The sequence below is a fragment of the Oncorhynchus tshawytscha genome, linkage group LG15 (genome assembly GCF_018296145.1).
Source record: "Oncorhynchus tshawytscha isolate Ot180627B linkage group LG15, Otsh_v2.0, whole genome shotgun sequence".
Taxonomy (NCBI): Eukaryota; Metazoa; Chordata; class Actinopteri; order Salmoniformes; family Salmonidae; genus Oncorhynchus; species Oncorhynchus tshawytscha.
The window spans coordinates 21,012,106-21,037,463 of NC_056443.1; the positions used below are offsets into that span (position 1 = coordinate 21,012,106).

Consider the following 25,358-nt stretch of genomic DNA (forward strand, 5'->3'; position numbering starts at 1 on the left):
TTGTCCCTTTCTTCTGTCTATTGCTGCCCCTTACTGCGCCTTAGATTTAAGAAATGCCAGGTAATGTGATACCCCCTGTGGAGTTATGTTGCATTTTCATTTCTACTTGGAACATACACTGGTCATCACCTCCTTAACCTCCCTTTATTCAGTCAGTGAGTAAAGCTGTTTGTGGGTCGATATTCACTGGGTGTACAAAACATTAGGAACACCTGCTCTTTCCATGACATAGACTGACCAGGTGAAAGCTATGATCCCTTATTGATGACTCTTGTTAAATCCACTTCCATCAGTGTAGATGAAGGAGAGGCGACAGGTTAAAGAAGGATTTTAAGCCTTGAGACAATTGAGACATGGATTGTGTATGTGTGTCATTCACAGGGTGAGTGGGTAAGACAAAAGATTTACGTGCCTTTAGAACTGGGTATGGTAGTAGGTGCCAGGTGCACCGGTTTGTGTCAAGAACTGCAATGCTGCTGGGTTTTTGACGCTCAACAGTCTCCTGTGTGTATCAAGAATGGTCCATCACCCAAAGAACATCCAGCCAACTTGACAGAACTGTGTGAAGCATTGAAGTCAACATTGAAGTCAAACGGTTTCTACCAGCATCCCTGTGGAACGCTTTCGATACCATGTTGGGGAAAAGGGGGTGCAACTCAATATTTGGAAGGTGTTCTTAATGTTTTGTACACTCAGTGTATGTGGCAACTGTGTGTCTGTCTGTGTGTGTCCGCATCAAACCTCCAATCACTCCAGGTGGCTTTAGCAAACGCTCAATGTATTTGAACGAAGGTCTGTGTCCCCATGCTGTTCTGGCAAGACACCCTGGGCTCCATTTTGATGGATTTGTCATTTCTTTTCAAAAACTCCATTATATGCGTGTATCCCTGCAACACATGTATTGCTATCACATGACTGGTTGACCAATGATGGTAATGATGTGTGTTGTTGTATCTGACTCTGTCACCCTAGATCTTCCAGGAGGATATGATGCGTTCACTGCTCCAGAACTCCTTACACGTATTCCGTGCCATCAGTGGGACGTCTACAGACCTGGGCTAAAGTGACTGTAACACAGAGTAGAGCTACCCCCACACACACACACACCCACCCTCTGCTAGTTGGATCCAAACTGGACTTGTCGACTCCCTCGCTCCACACCACAAACTGGAAACCTGTTTATAATGTACTTTGGGATGAGCACTGTTCAGTATGACTTGGCATATTGGCCTTGCTATTCCCATTTGCCTTCCCAAACTTCCTGAATAGTGTTACATAACTGAGCTCACCAATATGTCTGATACGACGGCCGAGATATTCTGATATCTTGGCCCATCTGTGTGCTAGCAGTATTTGGAGAATGTATTATGTACTACCGATATTACGAAATTGATCAAATGTCAGGTCTTGCTGTTGAGTCATGTATTAAGTGACATTGCACTTTTTTCTCTTGAACGACCAGATTCTTGAATTACTTGTATTCTTTAATGGCGAGGGGGAGATGTTATTTTGTAATGTTTCATTTGTTTAAATTCTGGACTGTTGCAACTCAAAGCTCTATGCAGATTGACTTAATCTCTTCAATCAAAGGCAGTGTTGACCATTCAAATAGAAACGGTTTCTATGGTGTTAACACTTTACCACTGCAGATATTAGCCTACCTACCTTCTAAAGAGATAAGTCATGTACGGTATGTGGATCATCTGGGTGTGTTCAGTAGGGGTGGAACGTTTTGAAACAGGGCGGTACTACTACCTGAATTTGTCCAATAAAAACACAGATTATTGTGTTACGTTGCAAACCATTTTGCTACGGTGTGCCCTGCTGAACACGACCCAGCTAATGGCTGCCTTTTGTCCATAATCAATGCAAAGCTGTTGTTTGCCTTGCACACTGCATCAAATGGTTGCTTCAGAGATCAAATGCATTACATTTAAGTGCTGGGAGTCTATTCTGCAATGGTCTAAGGTGGCTTATATTGCTGATGTTTTAGGAACAAACCAACAGTAACCCATCGGTTGTCTGTATTAGTCTATAAGAAAGATGTACAGGAAGGTTTAATGCAGTATACTCTATGATGTCAAATTGTCAGTCACTCTGTAATAACCCAATGCTCAGACAGTTTCTTAAGATGTTGAACTTTATGTTCTGACATGGGGTGTGTTCTTTGACATTAAGTCAATGATGATTGATTAGCCTGGTCCCAGATCTGTTGGTGCTGTCTTGCCAACTCATAGGCTGCGTTTACACAGGCAGTGTAATTCTTATCTGATTGGTCAAAAGACCAATTATTGTGGGACCAGGCTGTTGATTTTGATTGATGTCTCTATCACAGGGGTATTCAAATCTTACCTTACAAGGTCCGGAGTACTACTAGTTTTCTGTTCTACCTAATCATTCATTGCACCCACCTGGTATCCCAGGTCTAAATCAGTCCCTGATTAGAGGGGAACAATGAAAAAAAGAAAGCAGTGGAACTGACTATGAGGTTCAGATTTGAATTTGAGAGATCTATCAGCTGGCTGGACCTATTGATCTGCTAGTCCTTACATCTCTCCTCAGAAAAGTATCCTGTCCTATTTCAAGTAATAATACAACTCCAACACATGCTGATTGTACAGTATTTCACAAGTGCTACACTGAAATTAGCAGATAGATGATAATAATATGCAGATGTATATAATGTTTTGCTGTAAAAGAAGAAAGGTGCGTGCGTGCGTGTAGCTACATATTTATATTTGTGCTGTTTCTGGACCAATGTTTGCGTTGGTTTGAGAATAGTCTTATTTCTCTGATTGTGTCTGATTTTGATTTGCCATTGTAATTACACTGTATCTAAGTACAGATGCTTGTTCAACATATCTTTGTTAAGCCATTTTTTCAATAAAAAAAGGTTTTGCGAAAAAGTTGGTTGTATTAACTTTATCCATTTAGTTATTATTCACTTTATTATTGTGATGTTCAAGCCTACAAGCCTACACAATACTCATAAGCAGGAGGAGGTGTATTATAGGGGATGTTATCCAATGAGGAAAACGAATGACTGACACTGTCAAAATGGTAAGGATATCCTATTCTGTACTGTCGTAGCTTTGAGCTATTGCTCCATACAAACTCCGCCCTATTTGCCAATCCGATGCCCGACAGAAGCCCTCGCTGTCACACGAAATGGAATCATAGACGGTATGAATGTATTGATAACTCGCTCGGGGGTGTAAATCCGGTGTTTGCTTTTGTTTATATTGATCTGGACGTGAGGCACTTCTATTTGTTCGCTCTGTTTGGGAGACAACTGCTCGACAATTCTTGTCTTACCTTTGGAATTCCGGGCGATTTTGAGGAGGCGCAGTCCGTCAGAAATTACGCACCGGACAACATGATTTTGAAACATTTGGATTTTCTCTTGGTTCTACGATATTTTATTCATTTGGTCGCACTAGAGGTTGCAGCTGAGAAAGGTACTGCTATTGTATTTACTTTACATGACCTTTAATGGTCGTATGACACCAGTTGTTTAGTCATTTTCAGTTGGCAAGACTTTAGGAAAGCTAGGATTTCCTGTCCATTTCCCGAAACCGACGTCAGAATGAGAAATTTAGATAATGAGAAAATAATCTGTTTAAAATACATGTTGGATTCCCTTGTAACTTCTGCCTACATGAAAACGTGTATTCATTTGACTTTATTTGACTATGATAATTATTGATGTAGTCTTGTTGTGTGGCCTTGTTACTTTGCCCCGGTGAGTCATATTGTTCAGAAATTGTAACTAGGGCCTACACCAAACATATGTGTGGATCAGGCATAGCAAATTATAGCATATATATTATAGCATATATAGCAGTTGGTCATCACATTGCCATACAGAGTAGTTTACACTGCTCGTCTCTTGTCACCTCTTCAGCTCTCCCTGAGCCGCTCAACCTGTCATTGACGTGGGAGTCTGAATTCCGTATAAAGCTGTCGTGGAACGCACCAAAGGATTTAGATGCATCATGCAAGGTGAACTACATGATCACTACAACGACCGGAGAGGTGAGTCAAGTGCACTCAGGCCCATGAAAAGGAAAAATGAAACAAAAGTACATTTGGAATTGATTAATAATACAAACAGTTTTTTATGCACAGAATGAATTACAAAACGTAGCCTATTTATGCATATAAAGCGATCATAAACTATTATAAAATAATCTGTTACAAAGTGATATTATTCAATAATAATATACATCATATTAAATACCTAACACTAATACTTTGTAGAATGTGAAATGACAGTGATTCCATTTTTTTTCACAGGAGAAGCCCATATTAATGTCAACTTTCAGCTTGTATAAAGAGTACAATGTCACTACGAATGATGCAGTGAATTACACAGTGAAAACAAACCCCAAACACTGTACAGGCAGAACCATAAGCAAACCTGTCAGCATCTCTAAACCTAACCCCACAGGTAGGTAACAATTACTGTGAGGTGAATCCTAACTTCCAACCCTAACTTCGAATTTTCACTTATTTTCACTTTTTCTCCCATTGATCTCAATGCATGACTAAGGGTGCGTTGACTCTGGGCGTTTGTAAACTCAGAGCGTTGTCAGATTGTCCCTTTGTAAATTCAGAGCGTTTCGCTCTCGGCGCGTTCAGAGCGCACGTTGGACGCTCTGGCCGAGGACTAGGGTTGATCCAAGTGTTCTGACTAGCTTGCTAGCTACTTCCAGACACAAATGAGAGAACCCCTCACTCCGACCATTTTACTTGCCCTAGAAGATGCGGTTATTCTGTTTTCATGTTATCCAGAGCGTTGCTGACTGTAACTGTGCTACTGGCAACAATTTTAATTACGTTATTTTGCCGACATTTACTGACACCGATCATATTCAACAGGTGTTGTGTGCTCTGTAATACTCAGGCGAGAGTGCTCTGAAATCGATGTAGAAAGCCTAGAGTGAATTTACAAACGCACCCTAAGTGAACACTTTAACTAACGTGGAAGTTAAAATTTTCCCCAATATGAATTGGGACTTGTGAACTCCTGAACTTTATCCAATGTGTCTACCGTAATACAAACATTGTGCTGAAATTAATATCATTTTTCATGTTTGAAATGCCCTTGTTTTTATTTGTACTTTATATGTGCCTATCCAAAGTATTGAACAAAGGCTTTTACGCATACAGCAAATAAAAACAATGACCTTAAAGCTGAATACAATTCCCAGTGAAGTGTTACCATAGAGAATAGAAAGGTTTCTTCATGTTAACATGTTTTATTGCAGATTGGCTTTTATTGTCATGAGTCTTGCCCTGGAGGCAAAACTGAGCGGTTTCCCGCTAGGTGGGCCAGCTGAAAACGAACATGTGCTTTTTGGTCTTAAATTAAGGTTAGGGTTAGGCATTAGGGTTAGCAGTGTGATTATGGTTCAAATCTCATTTGATGACTTTGTGGCTGTGCCAGCTAGTGACCACTCTGCAGAGCTGCCTCCAGTACATGCGTCATCTCAATAAATACCAACTTGCTTTTTTATCAGGACAATATTTAGATCTGCATGAGTCTTTGTCAGATACTGTTTTTGTGGTCTAGACTCATGGCAATGTTTTTTATCTCTTCCTCTATCTCTCTCTCTCTCTCTCTCTTTCTTTCTCTCTCTCTCTCTCTCTTCTCTCTCTCTCTCTCTCTCTCTCTCTCTCTCTCTCTCTCTCTCTCTCTCTCTCTCTCTCTCTCTCTCTCTCTTCTCTCTCTCTCTCTCTCTCTCTCTCTCTCTCTCTCTCTCTCTCTCTCTCTCTCTCTCTCTTTCTCTTTCTCTTTCTCTTTCTCTCTCTCTCTCTCTCTTTCTCTCTCTCTCTCTCTCTTTCTCTCTCTCTCTCATAACAGAGTTGGTGAAGAACTTCCAGTGTTCCCTCTACTCCTCTAAGGCCATGAACTGCAGCTGGCTCCCAGCCAATCAGGCCTCAGGCCTCCAGCTCTACTATGGGTGAGAACTATTTTAAAATGAATCAGGGCTCTCCCCAAAGAATGGAAGAGAGGCGATATATGGCACCTTGTGTACTGGCTGTGCCACCATGTCAAAAATAAATAATAATAACATATATATTATATTTTTTACTTTATTTGTTATCATATATGGCCATTTCTTTGTTTTGTGTCGGTTTAGCTGAGCAGTGACAGATTGTCATCCCTCTCATCCCTTATGTTTCAGGTACCTTGGTCCCTCCCACATAGCAGCATGCAGTGAGTACCAGTACAGAGATGGTCAGAGGACAGGATGTCACCTGAGAGGATCCTTCCTTCAATATGACGTCTACTTCAAGGTCAATGGGACTCTCGATGGCTTATCTGTACAGAATAACTTCCTGGTGCTTCCTAAAAATCATGGTAAGAATAACTCCATAGCACATTGTTTAACAGTTAAAAACAGATGTTTACGATATCCTCATGGTATAATATGAAAACCATTCTAACAAATTTAAACCAGGAGGTAAACATAGCCGCGGGGGAGAAGGGTTAGTTGGAAAAAAATCACCTTTATAGCAAAGCATTTGCAGGTTAAACAACAAAATACAATTCCTAATGGGATGAGTAGCCAAGATTCGGGACATGATTTGTTTACAGAAGTCACTAGTACAGCCTAAGTTAATTTAACTCATGACTGTTTGCTAAACATAATTAACCATTGTGAATAGAACGCACATTTCTTTGTAGGTTACTGCATAACAACAGGTGTGTGAAGGGGAAGAGAGAGAAAACAAGAGGGGTGTTGTAATCAAATTAGCAAACACAAGATTGCGCGTATTAAAACGGTTTCAGGTCCATGGACAGCTATTTCGAGACGTTGCGGAGAAAGGTGCCGTGCCCAGCACTGTGTTGCTTAGTGTGCTAGTAAGCCTACATGTTTGACATAAGCAGGAGCAGGCCTGGGAGCCGAGGGTGAGAGAATGCCATGTTTCTAATTTAATATTGTTTTCATTCACCCCCCTTTGCAATCAGAACAGCATCAATTCGTTGGGCATAGAATCTACAAGGTGTGAAAAGCGTTCCACAGGGATGCTGGCACATGTTGACTCCAATGTTTCCCACAGTTGTGTCAAGTTGGCTGGATGTCTTTTGGGTGGTGGACCATTCTTGATACACACAGGAAACTGTTCAGTGTGAAAAACCCAGCAGCGTTGCAGTTCTTGACACAAACCAGTGCACCTGGTACCTACCATCATACCCCGTTCAAAGACACTTTAATATTTTGACTCGCCCATTCACCCTCTGAATGGAACACATACACAATCCATATCTCAAGGCTTAAAAATCCTTCTTTAACCTTTAACCTGTCTCCTCCCCTTCATCTACACTGATTGAAGTGGATTTAACAAGTGACCTCAATAAGAGATCATAACTTTCACCTGGATTTACCTGGTCAGTCTGTCATTGAAAGAGCAGGTGTTCTTAATGTTTTGTACACTCAGTGTATATTTTAATATTTTAATGTATTTCCTTCCTCTACCCCCAATTTCATCGTGGGGAAACATCGTTTGGAAAGTAAATGCCTGTTGCTGTAAAGAGAAGACAATGAAAAGACTCTAATCTGTCTTTTAATTAGCAAAATTCGCAATTTGAGCGAACAGTAAACAAATTTATTGGCACCAGCTGAGAGCATCAGCCATATCCCCATTGAGTGCGCTGTGCACATGTTCACCCTTTATCATTGAGTCAGTGCCACCTGAAACTTTATTTTTGGACAATAATTCCCTCCTTCAGGTTAGATGGACTTCATAATGTACAATTTGTGTCTCCCCTGTTCATAGACCAGATTAGATGGTTGCAGACAAGGTGGTTTTTATTGATCTGTTTGTCAGAGTCAGCAGTAGCCTACACTACCCTGTCATTGTTGTCATATTAAAAACATCAAGTATAGTAGAATTGCATTAAACATATCCTGTAGCCTAGGCCTACTCTACACCCTCAGCCATGCACTGAACACTGCAGTCTTTTTTTGTGAACAGTGATTCAATTATATTATTAGCCTAAATTGTGACTATCCAATCAGCTAATCACCTTAGGAATAGTAGGCAATCTTGCATAAGTCTGCAAATGCGATGATAGATGCATGGAATGCTTTATTATAAGGGAGAATTTTAATGGTGAAAATGAACTTCCCCAAACTTGAAACACACTCTATGGGAGAGGGGAGAGGGACCGAGAGAGAGAGTGACCTGACTTAACTCAAAGTAAACTGTTTATCGTACAGCATAGCGTGTCTGACTACCAACCCCCACAACTGAACAGATCAGAGCGTACCACTCAGAGCTCTCCATGCAGAATGGGGCTCATGTTTTTCTCTCTCCCCTACCCCAGTCCCATTATCATTAACTGCAAGAATTTTTATTTGTTGCAAAAAATATATAAATATTGATTTTTTGTTGTTGCAACAATTCAAATTCTTGCAGTTTCAACCATCTCACCAGCCTATGGGGGTACATTCCAATTGAACAACCAATGACTAATTCCATGATACTACTAAACTCTCAAGTATGCAAATATTGTTGACATTACCAATACTCTCATTTATCTAATGTTAAACTGTATGTCTGATTCTCTTCAGTCAAGGCCCCGGCCCCTAAGGTGAAGATAACAGAGACAGGAAGGAATCTCATCCTGAGCTGGGACCCTCCGGACATAGGCGCTGTCCACTGCTGGAAGTACATCTTTAACTACAGCAAGTGTCAACTGCTCGTGGATGTGTGTATATTTTTATTTACATTTACATCTCTCTTTATTTATCCAGGTGAAACTAGTTCATAACAAATTCATATTGACATTGACAACCTGGCAAGTGCCTTTTTTTGTCCGTTATTATGCTTCCCAGAAGAGTGTTTTCTATTGTTTCATATTTCATTTAAACTAGTTAATTATGGGTTGCGCCGACGTCACTCGGCCGCGCCGTTGTTATACACGTTGGTCTCACTGATATAAAATACATTTTGATGATTTATAAACAGATAATGAGGCCTAAGTTTAGATGGCTGCAGACAGAAAATGGGTCAGATGAAGGGTTGGGCGTTCTGCTATTGTCAACATGAGACAGGCCACTTATGTGAATTACACCAATAAAAAAATAGAGCTTTAGTCACTGGACAATGTTTACATTGTTTTTACAGACCTACTGAATGTGTTAGGATGAGTGGGCATTGGACATCTGCAGTTTGTGTGTCTGTGTGTGTCAGTCAAATAGTAAGCGCTTAGGGGGGAAAAACGTTCCAAAAGGGTTCTATGGCTGTCCCCATAGGAGAACCCTTTATGGTTCCAGGTAGAACTCCTTTTGGTATCCATGCAGAACCATCTGTGGAAAGGGTTTTACATGGAACCCAAAAGAGTTCTACCTGGTTACCAAAAAGGGTTCTTCAAAGGTCTCTCCTATGGGGACAGCCGAATAACCCTTTTAGGTTCTAGATAGCACCTTTTTTTTTACGAGTGTACCACTACTTGAGTTCCACTCATGGTTCTGTGTATGTTTCTTCCAGAGTAAAGAAATACAATTTAAACATGTGATGGTTTCATATGACGAGACATGCCAGTACAGAGTCAAGCTTAAAGCAGTCTATACGAAATGGTGTGGGGAAGGAGGCAGCGACTGGAGCGAAGAGGAAATCTATGGTACTTTCTCCTCTTTCTCTACATTCTCTCCCTCTTTCAGAACACAGTGATGTACTGTAATTGTGTTACCATTGAAATAGTGTAAACGTTCCCCTTCAAATAAAATAGAAGACAAATAGAATTAAACATATATAATATACCAGTAGTCTATAGTCTCTATAATAGTATATGTCGTTGTAACAGACTTGTGTATTGAATGTTGGCTAAATGTAACAGACTTGTCAAGATTAGAATTAGACCGGGTCATTGATATTTTTGCTTGTATTCTTTTCAGGTGTGGATGATTGGTCGATGACTGTGTTTGCTGTCGTCATTCCAGCTGTAGTCTTCTTATTCCTCATCATTTTAATTTGTTGTTTTATGAAGTAAGTAAACATACACTATGTGTGTGTGTGTGTGTGTGTGTGTGTGTGTGTGTGTGTGTTGGGGTTTAGAATGAATTGAATGTCTTAATAGACAGAAGATATCTAGCAAATGTGTTTTCGCTTAATGAATTGCCAATTTTGGTGATCAGGGTTTAAATTTGGGGCTAATTCTTTTGTGGTTCTTTTCCAGGCACAGAGAGAAGGTTTTCCCCACGATTCCACATCCCTCACTGGTTTTCAAGGACATGCTGAACAGCAATAAGGGACTGAAGGTTAGAACAGCAACATCCTCTGGTCTCTTTCACTATTAGTAGTGGTCTCACAGCAAGGTGCTGTTGTTGAACTTCACTTACTGGAAATGTTAACATCAGTGTATGCAGTAGATACTAAACTTCCTCTTACAATACTTCTCACCAGGCACATACTGGTTGAATCAATGTTGTTTCCATGTCATTTCAATGATATTACGTTGAACCAACAAGGAATTAGATGTTGGTACTGGTCATCATCCTTACCCACACCCACACATTCTCAGACACACCCCACACACACATTCTCAGACACACCCACACCCCACACACACATTCTCAGACCTAAACACACACTAAGCCACTCCAACTTTTTCTCTCTGTATTCCAGAGCTCCATAGGCAATCTCTATGTTCCGGATGAGGAGGAGGTGGAATGTAAGATCAGCCTAGAGAAAGACTATACTCTTCCCATGATGCAGCCTGATCACTGAGAGACTACACACTGACCCAGTAGTGATTACGACTGTACAGACAGATACAGCAACAACCTGACCCGGTATGACCTGGGAGCCAAGTGACTTCAGTGTCATTGACCGGCCCTCAAAGTAAGCTATCTTAAGGTGGACCCTAACTGTACTGCTGAAGAGTGTCAGGAGTTGGAGCTCCACAGTCGATGGACGACCTTAACGAGTTGGATACAGACTGAGAGTATGTGGACTTTGGACTATGGAGACGCCTTTTCTTTTGTTTGTCCTGGAACTGTCAGGACTTATCGACTCACTGACTCCTGTATTGTTCCGGATTGCGTGCGTGTGTGTGTGTGTGTGTGTGTGTGTGTGTGTGTGTGTGTGTGTGTGTGTGTGTGTGTGTGTGTGTGTGTGTGTGTGTGTGTGTGTGTGTGTGTGTGTGTGTGTGTGTGTGTGTGTGTGTGTGTGTGTGTGTGTGTGCGTGCGTGTGTGTGCGCGCCTGCGTGTGTAGGCAGATACTAAGAACTGTTCTCATGTACCCCTTGCAACCCAAGGCTCGGGGTCTTAGGTCAAATGTCAGAGGTTATCAGAAAGCCAGTGCAGGAAACGAGGAGGGGCTGGACTCCTAAACCTCACTCCCCAACCAAATAGGACATTGGTGGCAGTGCCCGAAGAGATGCGCAGGCAGCACCACAGTCTTTATCTGACTGATCAACCCGGTTGATCATGTAATTATTTAGGGGACAAAGAGGTACTTGAAGCTGTGAACCTCTGTGAAATGAGTGCACTACCTGTGCCATAAAAGGCCAGACCTCTAAGCAGGGACTTTAGGGCATTGACATACAGGTAGTTGTGTCCCAAATGGCTCCCTATTCACTACATGTATAGTGTGTTACTTTTGTCCAGGGCCCATGGGGCTCTGGTCAAAAGTAGTGCACTTATGTAGGGAACAGAGTGCCATTTGGGATGCAGATGCCTATCAAGGGCTATATGCTGCTAATGTGAGCTAGATTGTTGTGACTCTATTGTTATCAACCTGCATTGCTATGTGTAAATAGGTTGTGCAGGTGTATCTATAGTATGTACAAATGTTGGTGAAATATATATTTAGAGTTTTGTGTGTTAAGGAAATGTTTTGTGCAAACACCTATTTTTATTGATTTATTTATTTAAATTTCACATGCTGTCTTATGGAACCTTATTCTTCTGCATGAATGATTCATTGATATCACCACACACACTCACTCATTGAGTATCATTCACATCACACCTCCATACATGCAGAGACTCTTCCTTGGTAAGATCGCCAAGTCCTTTTAAACAACCCGGAAGGAGAAACCGACTTTGTAGAGGACCTGGTGAACAGCTTAAACCTGTTATCTGGTCTGTTCCGAACTAGAGATAAGTGTAACAATGCTCACAGACGAACCAATGGGCATGTCAAGCAAGGCCTTGTGTACCTGCTAATCTATGATGAGAATCAATCCAGAGTGTAGGTGTTGAGAGAATAAATCCATCAAAAAATAACTGAGTCATGTGAGTGATACCTCCCTTTTTATTTCAACAGAGGGATTCCTTAAAGACATATAGTCAGTGTGATATCAATCAAATGTAAATGAAGCCCATTGTACATCAGCAGTCGTCAACAAAGTGCTTAAAAGATACACCGTGTAAAACCCCAAAGAGCAAGCAATGCAGAGGCAGAAGCACAGTGGCTGATATGATGGGAGAAAGTTGGAAAAGTGTAGCTGTATTTGGCATTGAATTGAGAAATCCCGAAACTGATGCTGTGATGAAATCCTCCCTCACGCTGAGTGAGTGACGTGTCGATGCTTGTTACTCTTGATTCAATTCATTATATCTTAAGAGAATGTGTACTATGAAACACAGGTCAACAGTAAAGGAAGTCAAATAGGTGAATTGAGACATTAAGCCCCTATTTGAAAGCAGCATACCAGTGTGTTTTGTTCCTGTGTGTTCTTGCCTGCAAGTTTGATACATTGCTATCTTACAATTATAATACTATAATTTTTACTATACACTGCTTACATTTCATCCACGTGTTAGATTGTCTGTCTCCTATCTCGCTACTGTGGACCTCACAAAATTGTCTTTATTGGCAGTCAGTCTGAGTTGATATTGGATTTCCGGATCTCACTCCCATTCATTCCTTCCTGGCAGAGTCCACATAAACCAGCTGTAGTGGTCACACACACACACGCACACACACACACACACACACACACTCATCTACTGCTTATCATTTGATGTTGGAGCATGTCAGTAAGTAACCGGACTGCAATATGTGAGAAATTTATCATGTTTATAAAACACGGTGTCAGAGAACTGTATAATCACTAGCCTCTCGCAGTTGTACACCTACATTAACACACATTGTACACCCTGTTAACACACAGACTGACTCATGAAGTTTTCCTGTGCGTCACAATAAGACTGCACTCTGCTGGGAAAAAAGGAAGCAGGCCTGTGAGTCATAGAAATGGTGACTGTTGTCTGTGTGTGCACAGAGGGTTCCTGGTTTGAGCCCGGGTCGGGGCGAGGGGACGGACGAAAGTTAAACTGTTACATTGGTGCCGTGACCAGGATATAGCTTGTTCCTCGTCACTGTAAAAAAGGGATGGTAAAAAACACACAACATTCACTTACAAGTCAATAAATAATATAATAATATTTGTAGGATAGGTTTTCATTGTTAGATACAATACGATTAGAAAAGTTCAAAATGTCTAAAACATCACAGCACAATTGAAAAATATATGGCACATGGAAACCAAACAAGGGTGGTCTATGGTGATAGGGAGGATGGGCTGAGAGTGGCTGAGGGGTGGGATTAAAGAGCTGAGGTCTATGGTGATAGGGAGGATGGGCTGAGAGTGGCTGAGGGGTGGGATTAAAGAGTTTATGTTTGGTAATGTATTATTATTATGTGATTGCTTAATATAAAAGTACCATGTATGCTAAATGTGTATGTATAATGTCTACTGTATGTAAAATGTATGAACAGTATATGTAGCAGAAAACTTGAAAAAACAAACAAAATATGTGTCCTCCGAAGAGGGGGGGTGGTGGATGGGTTAATATTTATTTTATATACAGTTGAAGTCAGAAGTTTACATACACCTTAGCCATATACATTTAAACTCAGTTTTTCACAATTCCTAATCCTAGTAAAAAAAAATTGTCAGTCAGGATCACCAATTTAGTTTAAGAATGTGAAGTGTCAGAATAATAGTAGAGAGAATGACTTATTTCATCTTTTATTTCTTTCATCACATTCCCAGTGGGTCAGAAGTTTACATACACTCAATTAGTATTTGGTAGCATTGGCTTTAAATTATTTAACCTAGGTCAAATGTTTCAGGTATCCTTCCACAAGCTTCCCACAGTAAGTTGGGTGAATTTTAGTCCATCCCTCCTGACAGAGCTGGTGTAACTGAGTCAGGTTTGTAGTCCTCTTGCTCGCACACGCTTTTTCAGTTCTGCCCACAACTTTTCTATAGGATGTCAGGGCTTTGTGATGGCCACTCCAATACCTTGACTTTGTTGTCCTTATGCCATTTTCCACAACTTTGGAAGTATGCTTTGGTTCATTGTCCATTTGGAAGACCCATTTGCGACCAAGCTTTAATGATGCTTTGAGATGTTGCTTCAACATATCCACATCATTTTCCACCCTCATGATGCCATCTATTTTGTGAAGTGCACCATTCCCTCCTGCAGGAAAGCACCCCCACAACATGATGCCCCCATGCTTCACGGTTGGGATGGTGTTCTTCGGCTTGTAAGCCTCCCCCTTTTTCCTCCAAACGTAACGATGGTCATTATGGCCAAACAGTTCTATTTTTGTTTCATCAGACCAGAGGACATTTCTCCGAAAAGTACGATCTTTCTCCCCATATGCAGCTGCAAACCATAGTCTGGCTTTTTTATGGCGGTTTTGGAGCAGTGGCTTCTTCCTTGCTGAGCGGCCTTTCAGGTTATGTCGATATAGGACTTGTTTTACTGTGGATATAGATACTTTTGTACCTTTTTCTTTCAGCATCTTCACAAGGTCCTTTGCTGTTGTTCTGGGATTGATTTGCACTTTTCGCACCAAAGTACATTCATCTCTAGGAGACAGAATGCGTCTCCTTGCTGAGCGGTATGATGGCTGCGTGGTCCCATGGTGTTTATACTTGCGTACTATTGTTTGTACAGATGAACGTGGGACCTTCAGGCGTTTGGAAATTGCTCCCAACGATGAACCAGACTTGTGGAGGTCTACAATAATTTTTCTGAGGTCTTGGCTGATTTCTTTTCATTTTCCCATGGTGTCAAGCAAAGAGGCACTGAGTTTGAAGGTAGGCCTTGAAATGCATCTGCAGATACACCTCCAATTGACTCAAATTATGTCAATTAGCCTATCAGAAGCTTCTAAAGCCATGGCATCATTTTCTGGAATTTTCCAAGCTGTTTAAAGGCACAGTCAACTTAGTGTAAGTAAACTTCTGACCCACTGGAATTGTGATACAGTGAATTATAAGTGAAACAATCTGTCTGTAAACAATTGTTGGAAAAATGACTTGTGTCATGTACAAGGTAGATGTCCTAACCGACTTGCCAAAACTATAGTTTGTTAACAAGAAATGTGTGGAGTAATTGAAAAATGAGTTTCAATGACTCCAACTTAAGTGTACGTAAACTTCCGTCATCAACTGTATAATAATTATTATTATGATTTATATATATATATATATTTACAGTAACAGTCAAAAGTTTAGACACACCTACTCATTTGTAGGGTTTTTCTTTATTTTTACTATTTTCTACTCTTGAATGAGTAGGTGTGTCCAAACTTTTGACTGGTACTGTATATATTGTGCCGTCTGGTTTGCTTTTTTATAAGGAATTATACATTATGAATACTATTACTTTTTATACTTAAGTATATTTGAGCAATTCCATTTACTTTTGATACTTAAGTTAATCTAAAACCGAATACTTTTAGACTTTTACTCAAGTAGTATTTTACTGGATGACTTTTACTCAAGTAGTATTTTACTGGATGACTTTTACTCAAGTAGTATTTTACTGGATGACTTTTACTTTTACTTGAGTCATTTTCTATCAAGCCATCTTCACTTTTACTCAAATATGACAAATGAGTACTTTTTCCAAATACACATGCCATGTCACAAGTGAGTCTTCCAGCAAGACAGTAACCCGGAGCACATATCAAAATCCACAAAGAAATTGTTAATTGACCAACAAAAAAAATCAACATTTTGCTATGGCCATATCCATCTCTGGACTTGAACTCTATTGGTTTGAGTTGAAGAGAGCAGTCCATAAGCGCAGATGAAAGATATCAAGAATCTGGAAAGATTCTGTATGGAGGATTGGTCTTGTAGGCTCGGCCCTAAACTGTGCACTCTGCCACCTCTGGCCTCATGGCAAATGGCCAAAGACTTCTATGGGCTTATAGGATAAAACTACTGCAGCTATGTTTGGCATCTATCTAAAACTTTGATGCCATCTATATGGATGTATGATCTTTGTTGTAAAGTGTGTTTGTTCAGAGTGAACTCTGACGACGCTGTATGGTACAATCTCTTTTGTACTCAAAGGAATTATCTCTATTGCAACCGAACCCACTCCCTTAAATTACCACACCTAGATGTGACCCCCTTCCTAGAGGATGTTGGCTGGTTCAACCTGATTGGTTATCTTCGTTTTATAACCTTTGGTTTGGTCTGTGGATTGGTCAACAATTGATTTGGAATATAAACAAGCCAGATCTGGTATAAATGGAATGAAAGTATTTTCTTCTCCCTCTTGTCCTGCTACGAAAATCTCCCGAAAGGTTGTATGTGAAATTCTCATACAAATTCTCTGCGTTGCGTCGCGCTTATGATCAACCCTTTTAACCGTGGTGTATTGGCCATATACCACACCTCCTCGGGCCTTATTGCTTAATTAAAACCCCTTGAGCATGACCATAAAAAGTGTTGCTATTGTTTCTTTATTTAGAGCTCCTATCACCAAGAAATGTGACTTTATCTTTGGATGAAGGAGTTCTGCACGGAGCGTTCATGGAACCGAATAGAGATGTCTGTTGAATATGTCTGGCTGTCTGCCCACTGTTTTCTGATGCTTCTACAGGTGTAATGCAGTTATACAAATACCTTCTTCCTCCCACCCCTAGCAGCAGCACTTGTAGTCTGGCACTGAATAATATTTATTTTAAGTTTTTCTGGGCAAATTTAAGGTCAAATTATTTTCCACAGACATATACAGTACATTTACATAAAAGACCAAACCAACCAACAAACCCATCACCCAGACTAAGGCTCTGATCCAAATCGCCCTATATATTAAAGAGTTAACTTAATGTAATTGACTTGGGTGTAAATCTCTCTCCTATAACAGAGATGATGATGAACTTCCTGTGTTCCATCTACTCCTCTAAGGCCATGAACTGCAGCTGGCTCCCAGCCAATCATGCCACAGAAGACCACCAGCTCTACTACGGGTGAATACTATTCTACTTCCTGCTCCTCCACCGCTCAAAGGTCAATACAAGGCTATTTGTGGATGAGTGTTCATATTAAACAAGATAGAAATTGTGAAGAGACTCTTCTGTTGGCAGATTTTTCTGTTATGTGACCCTTAGTTTTATCTGACTTTGTGGCCTGACCAAGAAAAACTTTGGCCTATTTAAAAGCTATAACTATGGCCCAGGGTTTTTCCAGATTACGTCGTGTGTGTGAAATATTAAGGACTATAACTGTGATAACAGCTATACAATCGAATTAACATAATACAAATGTTTCATGGGCTGCTTCTCAATTCACCGCCTCCACCGATCTCGCCCTTCCACATCTGCGGTGAAAGGTGGCAGATCTAGAGCTGTGTTTGTCAGACAATGAGACATCCCGAAATCCGGTCTTCTCACTAAAATGTACGTAGAGTCCAAACAGTTTGGCCTAGCAACTATTACCACTCTATCTTACTACATTTGCACACACTGTATATAGATTTTTCAATTGGGTTATTGACTGTACGTTTGTTTATCCCATGTGTAACTCTGTGTTGTTGTTTGTGTCGCACTGCTTTACTTTATCTTGGCCAGGTCGCAGTTGTAAATGAGAACTTGTTCTCAACTGGCCTACCTGGTTAAATAAAGGTGAAATAAAAAATAAAAATTAAAAAAAATATTGAAAGCTGAGACTCTCACGTAAACGATGAGACTCTCATGAACACAAGCCTCACAAGACTCTTCTAAAGGTACCCAGTACCAGTTGTAAAAAATATGGAAGTATATATAGAGATAGTTTACTGCCTGAAAGGGATGCGTCACTTGAGTGGGTTGAGTCTCTGACGTGATCTTCCTGTCTGGGATGGCGCCCCCCTCGGGTTTGTGCCGTAGGGGAAATCTTCGTGGGCTATACTCTGCCTTGTCTCAGGATAGTAAGTTGGTGGTTGAAGATATCACTCTAGTGGTGTGGGGCTGTGCTTTGGCAAAGTGGGTGGGGTTATATCCTGCCTGGTTGGCCCTGTCCGGGGGTATAGTCAGACAGGGCCACAGTGTCTCCCGACCCCTCCTGTCTCAGCCTCCAGTAATTATACTGCAATAGTTTGTCGGGGGGCTAGGGTCAGTCTGTTATCTGGAGTATTTCTCCTGTCTTATCAGGTCCTGTGTGAATTTAAGTATGCCTCTAATTCTCTCTCTCTTTTTCTCTTTCTAATTCTCTTCTCTCGGAGGACCTGAGCCCTAGGGTCAGTCTGTAATATCTGGAGTATTTTTCCCCTCTTATCTGGTGTCCTGTGTGAATTTAAGTATGCTCCCTCTAATTCTCTCTTTCTCTTTCTCTTCTGTTGGAGGACTTGATCTCTAGGACCATGCCTTAGGACTACCTGGCCTGATGACTCTTTGCTGTCCCCAGTCCACCTGGTTGTGCAGCTGCTCCAGTTTCAACTGTTCTGCCTGTGACTATGGAACCCTGACCTGTTCACCGGACGTGCTACCTTGTCCCGGACCTGCTGTTTTCGACTCTCTCTCTCTACCGCACCTGCAGTCTCTAACTCTGAATGATTGTCTATGAAAAGCCAACTTACATTTACTCCTAAGGTGCTGACCTGTTGCACCCTCTACAACCACTGTGATTATTATTATTTGACTCTGCTCGTCATCTATGAACGTTTGAACATCTTGTCCATGTACTGTTATAATCTCCACCTGGTACAGCCAGAAGAGGACTGGCCACCCCTCAGAGCCTGGTTCCTCTCTAGGTTTCTTCCTAGGTTCCTGGCTTTCTAGGGAGTTTTTCCTAACCACCATGCTTCTACATCTGCATTGCTTGCTGTTTTGGGTTTTAGGCTGGGTTTCTGTATAGAACTTTGTGACATCAGCTGATGTAAAAAGGGCTTTGTAAATAAATTTGATTGATTAAAATAAAGGGATAACTACATGTAAAAATAATAATAATAATCTTCAGAAGAAACTTCCTTTAATTTTTGGGGTTTTACTATCTGTTGTTCCATGTAGTGAATCTTTTTTTCAATGCATTTCTATTGGCTGACAGCAGTAAAGCTAAATTCAATCATACCTAATACAATGTTTTCAATCATCATAATCTATCCCGTATGGAACCTTATGAAAAAGGAATGTCCACTGGGGATGTTATGATGCAACCGCGGTGCAATGTAGTTGGGGCTACTTAAGATTCTGGTACAGACGCTGAGTGCTGTCGATGCTGTCTGTCCACTTGTGCATTCATTTCCACCCATCCGTGCATGGTGTGATGGTTGATAAAAATTTGAACAAATTACGCTAAAATAATGAGAAAGTAACAGTAGCTTACAGACAGTTTACTTGATTGAGCGTGTTTTATTCTGTGCGGATTCACCAAAATAATAAAATCCCTCAGTTAGTATACAGAAAAGGGGGATGATGTAACGACGCAAGCTATATCTACTATTCCACACAATTATTTGGCTATTGTCTTTCAAGCTCCTTATTGCACAACGCTTTGTATTAAAGCCTAAATTAAATACATGTTCACCACATCGCCATTTTGGCTCTGGAGAGAGGCTCGAGCGTGCGAATTGCATTGAAGAGACCGCGTACAGCGCCCTCTACTGGCCTTTTTCTTAGAGCCAAAATGTCCAAGAAGAGTGGTCCTGATGCTGCAGGGATGCTGAAAGCGTCGACATAGAAGGATGTGAGTATCTAAACCGTGCCGGAATCATGTTTATTGGCGCAGTCTCTGTGGCGCAATGGAATAGCGCGCTGGACTTCTAATCCAGAGGCTCCGGGTTCGAGTCCCGGCAGAGATGGGTCACCTCTGGGTGCCACATGGCAGACCTGCGGATTTTTTATTACAGAAAATGTATGATGTAATTAATACTGTCCGATAATAAACTGCAGGCACCTTTTCATTCAATGCATCCTTCTAAATGTTCTAAATATAATACTGCACTTCACTACATCTCTACACCCCATGATATGTAGGCTATACTTGTATTCATCACATAGCCTAACCATAATAATAATTGATATCAAATAAACAATGATAAATTTAAAAAATATATATATTTACCTGATAGAATAGCATATTCGACCACATATTGAGCATTACAATATCAAGGTAATTATAAAACAGAAATTCTTGCTAGACCTTAATTATAACAACAATTCAGACTAGGCTACTATAGACAGATTTATTTCACCGCACAAACAATCCATTCCAATATAGTTTTTCTCAAGTAGATCCTCTGAGTAATGGTAGAAAATTAATCACTTATTTAGTAAAAAATACATCAATGCCAGTCCAGTGAATTAGCTACACATGCAATAACGGGTCAACAGCAGAACAATTTAATGATGACAATACCTGGAATCCTAATTATAGTGGCTATATGTTTCAGTGAATACATTTGTGTAACTTAATGTGTTGTTTCTACGAGGTGCATCCGTGTGTAGGCATTTTAATAGTGTTTCCAGTTGTTTGGGAGTAATTATTGAGTCAGTGCACTTGAGGGCGCTCCAACACCGCGATGTAGCCTGGGCTGATGCAAAGCCGAGAGAGATTGATATGAGAGCAGCCTACAGCCCACTATACAGGCGCAATGGGGACATTGAAAACGACATGTATGTATAGCCTATGTATCTGGCTATACTTCCTCATTACTTTGAGAGAAAGGAGGAGACAGACGCTGCCACTTCTGGGGCAGAACTTGGTTTTGCCATGCAGAATGTTTGCAGAAGGGTTTGCTTGCAGAATGATTCAACTAAATCAGCACTCCATTACCATGACATGTCATCAGATCTGTGACCTATTACTCAATCTCTCTTAAATAGACAAACACAGATATAATGGCAAAAATCCAACAAACATTATGGAGAAATTCGTGTAGTTTTTCTCTGGTGACAAAGACATGAAAATATAATAGAGGTATCACTACCATCTACTGCGAGATTCCGACTAGAAAGAGGAGGGGTGTGTGCTGTGGTGCTGACGTACGTGAGAGGAGAGAGCGAGAGAGAAAGGACTGCGCCGTTAATGAGAAAACGGACTGTCGCCGAGCACGCAAGAGCAGACAGCAAAAAGGAGAGAGGAGGAAAAAACGGAGAAATGATCTAAACCGTAAAAAAAAGAGTAGAAAGGGGAGGTGGACAACGACGAAAATCGTCACATATATTCACTGGAAGGATTACAATTGCCCGATAGTGGTGAATAAAATCAAACGGAGTTTTTTGATGCTGTCCTCACGGAGAATTGAGCTAACGGGCTTGCTGGTCTTCTGAACGATGCATAGGCTTCTGCTCCTGAGTTTGGCGTTGAGTTTTCACCGTGGTAAGATAAGGATTACCTTCCCTAATAAACGAGACACTGTTTCATGTTGTCGAACAATACCGAGGCTTGTTAAACTTGATGAGGGGGAAAGTTGCTCTAGATTCGTTTCAGTTATGTGCTTGTGTGTGTATGTGAGAGAGCGATAGAAGTAGATGCTCCTCTTTTCTGCGTATATGGCCTCGAGTTTGTCATATGCGGGGCAGTGTGAATGGTAGGCTATTCCACAGTGTGTGTGTGTGTGTCTAACATGATCATGGCCTGATTGGGGCGAAAATCTAGTATCTACCATATGACCTTAGTCCTGTGCATACAGTAGCCTATTGCCTTTTTCAAATATGATGTTAGGCAGAAATGACGTGATTCGAATGACAGTGCGCGTCTAAAATTATTGACCAAAGGTGCTTGATATTGTAATTTGGGAACGGCTTGTGTCAATCATTCAAACGTTGCTTGCCATTTTTTATTGGTGCCTGAGATAGAAATGTAGCCTAATAACACGCACGCACACATACACACACACCAAGGCCATTGTAGACGGTCTCCAGCTTGCCATGCGTAGCTGCCGCTGTATTCTGCTCTGCTCGTGCGCGCGACACAAAGATTGGAATGGGGACTTTTTTTCTCCATATATTTCATTTCGAATCGAGGTATGGCCAGCATAGCTTCACGTATAATACCCCCTAGTGTCATCTAGATGACATATCTTTAATACATGCGCATTGACAGGTATAACAGCTATTGTTATAACGTAGTTGCTAGGAGACATGTGCTCAAGGTGGACGTGATTTCTTAGACTACCTGTTCGATTACAGCATCTTCCTTGTGCTCGCGCACGGCACAAGGCAACCCTCCCTTTTCATTGTCTACCTTGTTGTGCGTGACAGTCAGAGAGTGCGTGTACTGTGAATGTGCGGGCACGCGCAGGTACTGACCAGCCTAGCACTTTATCGTAGGTAAGGGGCGTGTTTGAAAGGTCTATATAGGATGATGTCATCCATGTAGCCTGTGTCTCTTTCTAGATCACTATAGGCTAGCGCAACGCTTTTGTCCTTCACTCAACATCCATACACAATATTAGTATACTAGTATAACTATACACGGAATGCTAAATGTTAGTATTGTATCACCTTTTCACTGCCTAATCCTGTAAAACAACTGACAGATGGCCTATAGAGTGGCAGCTATAAACAGTAATTGTTATGAATGGTCATTACACACTACAAAACATACTAATACATCTTATTCACATGGATCGAAGCTGAAGCATGCACTCACTCACTCACTCACTCACTCACTCACTCACTCACTCACTCACTCACTCACTCACTCACTCACTCACTCACTCACTCACACACTCACACACACACACACTAAATACAATGTAACCCCTTCAACCCAAATCAACATGCAAATTCTTGTTGTTTTTCTGCAGGGAGCCCTCCTCGGCTCCCCGACAGCAGTTTTCTCTCATAAATCCATCAGTGCACATGAGTGGTTCTGCTACAAGCCACACACACACACACACACACACACACACACACACACACACACACACACACACACGTGTTAGTTACGTGGCTGTAAACTATGTGTCACACACTGCGCTCATTATGGCAATGGCACAATGTCACAATGTTATCATTCATGTGTAGGCTACACTCTTCCAACTGCCTGTCCAAAACACTGCTCTCAAAACACTTGAAGATCAAAACTATTCTACATTTCTAGTTTTCTTAACAGGCATTTCATATGGTATGAAATGTAAATGTATGTCCTGCAAAGACTCTTTATAATCCATGAAATTGCAATTGTTGTTAGTAGCCTACACCTGGTAATTTTGTGACACTGCAACTTGGTGTTGCAACTGTACCTACCTAGACTGCTATAACAAAGGCCTCAGTGCAGGTGCAACATTTGTCAGCCTCTGTCCTGAATGAACAATGTTACAACTACTTCATGCATACACTAGACTGGCATTGTTTTGTCGTTTCTGAATTTCAGATATTTAAGTATCACCAACTGCTGTCCACACATAGGAAACCGAGACGAATACCACATTGAATGGATAAGATAGTAAAGGTGAATATGGATAATATGGTCTGAAAGGGAATGATGAGGTTATGTACCCCAATTAATTGGATAGGTGGAGGGAGGATGAGGTCATGATTAATGTTTTGTAGAAAATGGGTGTATCAGAAACAAGGGAGGGTTTTGTCAGACACACACACACACATTCATATATTCACACACACACACACACACACACACATTACCGACCAAACAACCCAACCCAGTCTCATGAGCTACATATTCTATTTCAACGTTTTTTTGTGTAAATATTGCTAAAAAACATTGAAATGGAACATGTAGCTCATGAGACTGTGTAGTTTAAGTCACATGTGGGTCTATTCATAATGTGGATGTAACAATGAGATATACTCACAATTCCATAATGTAATCAAGCAATAGTTAGCATTTTCTTCACATTAGTTATGGCTATGCTACAGTGTGACGTTCAATGTCAACACAATGTGACTTGATGCTTTAAAACTAATTTTGACACATAATGTAATGAACACGAGGGGAGACAGAGAGCTGGATTCAAGCGCAGGGCGCAGCAGGTGCTTATTGCAAAGGACCACAGGAGGAGGCAGGTATCTGGGTCCAGGGGCAGGCAGAAGGTCATACACAGGGGGTCAAAAAGGGCAACAGTACAGGCAGGGAAAAGGCTAGTAACGTAGTCCGGGAGATCAGGCAATAGGTAGGTAACGGGAAATCCGATAGGCTAAAGTACAGGCAGGGTATAGGCAAAAGGCATCATTAGTGATGGGGTGCAAAGAACTGAACTAAATAGTGTGTGATAATGACCTCCAGGTGTGTGAACAGGTGATTAGAATTCAGGTGATTAGGATCTGGAGAGTGAGCTGCGTTAAGGGGATCTAGGTGTTTGAGAGTGTGAACTGGAACGTGGGGTGGAAAGTGAGCTGTGTTTAGGGGATTTATGTGTTTGAGGGTGTTTGAGGGTGTGAGTTGGAAGCAGACATACTACTACATAGTAGTAGGGCTGTCCTATTGTTTATTGTAAAGGTACAAAAACAGACAATGAAACTTGCTAGAAAACTACAAATTAGATTACGCCTATTGAGGCTCATTGTTTATCATGTATAGTGTATTAATCTATAAAATAATCAAAACTTATGTGTGTAATAAATTAAACATATTCAATTATAGCATTATGTAGCAACTCAAAATGACAGCAAGCCGTTCGGGCCTATAGCAGTAGACGTTAAAGACCCTACTAAAGCTGTTTGACTGGCCTAACCAATGGAGTTTCTAAAACCACAAAGCGAGAGAGAAAGGGAAAGAGAGAGGGAGAGAAAGAGGGCGAGAGAAAGAGAGAGAGAAAGAGAGAGACAGAGGAATAGAAGAGAGAAAGAGACACATCTGACTGAGCCTCTTTGCCATGTTTTCTAACTGTGTGTGTCTACATTTTGCTGAGAGACAATTTGGGGGTCGGGGGAGGGGTGGTAAAAAGTTGTGTTTGGGGGGTTCTGGTGTGGCGATAGTGGGGAGGGTGGTCTGGTGGGCAGGTGGGTGAAGTCGAGGGGGCCCAGATCAAGACCGATTAGAGTTTTTATTCGGAGGGTGGTTGTAGTGGGGGATGAAAAGAAAGAAAGCGGGGGGGGAGAGAGAGAGAGGCAGGAATAGGGAGGGAGAGGGAGGGGTTGGGGGCCAGGGGGGAGAAAGGGACGATTACTCAAGCCTGACTGGCTGCTCTGT

At 41.2% G+C, this 25,358-nt stretch overlaps 3 protein-coding genes and 1 non-coding gene across 6 annotated transcripts in view; all 4 read left to right on the forward strand.

Moving 5' to 3' along the window:
• The window catches only part of dock11 (dedicator of cytokinesis 11), a 115,377-nt gene extending 112,471 nt beyond the window's left edge, over nucleotides 1-2,906 (forward strand). For 2 of the 3 annotated variants that reach the window (XM_042298284.1, XM_042298285.1), the window contains one exon: nucleotides 973-2,906. In XM_042298284.1, coding sequence (XP_042154218.1) covers nucleotides 973-1,062 — 90 coding nt within the window. In that variant the 3' untranslated portion in view covers nucleotides 1,063-2,906. Of the gene's footprint in view, nucleotides 1-44; nucleotides 61-972 lie in introns of all 3 variants that reach the window. The other variant, XM_042298286.1, reaches the window with a different exon arrangement.
• A 209-nt stretch (nucleotides 2,907-3,115) lies between these two features.
• Nucleotides 3,116-12,251, forward strand: LOC112214683 (interleukin-13 receptor subunit alpha-1-like). The gene is made up of 10 exons (XM_024373600.2): nucleotides 3,116-3,458; nucleotides 3,905-4,035; nucleotides 4,297-4,450; nucleotides 5,867-5,966; nucleotides 6,192-6,367; nucleotides 8,586-8,722; nucleotides 9,505-9,637; nucleotides 9,912-10,002; nucleotides 10,193-10,274; nucleotides 10,642-12,251. The coding sequence occupies exons 1-10, from the start codon at nucleotides 3,137-3,139 to the stop codon at nucleotides 10,741-10,743; spliced, it is 1,428 nt and encodes a 475-aa protein (XP_024229368.2). The 5' UTR covers nucleotides 3,116-3,136; the 3' UTR covers nucleotides 10,744-12,251.
• Nucleotides 12,252-19,984: 7,733 nt separating this feature from the next.
• On the forward strand, nucleotides 19,985-20,058 carry trnar-ucu. Its single transcript has one exon. It is a non-coding gene; the product is annotated as a tRNA-Arg (tRNA).
• Nucleotides 20,059-21,275: 1,217 nt separating this feature from the next.
• Nucleotides 21,276-25,358, forward strand: part of LOC112214684 (kin of IRRE-like protein 1) — a 39,363-nt gene continuing 35,280 nt past the window's right edge. The window contains exon 1 of the mRNA XM_042298287.1: nucleotides 21,276-21,578. Within this exon, the coding sequence (XP_042154221.1) occupies nucleotides 21,533-21,578 (46 nt within the window). The 5' untranslated portion in view covers nucleotides 21,276-21,532. The remainder of the gene's footprint in view (nucleotides 21,579-25,358) is intronic.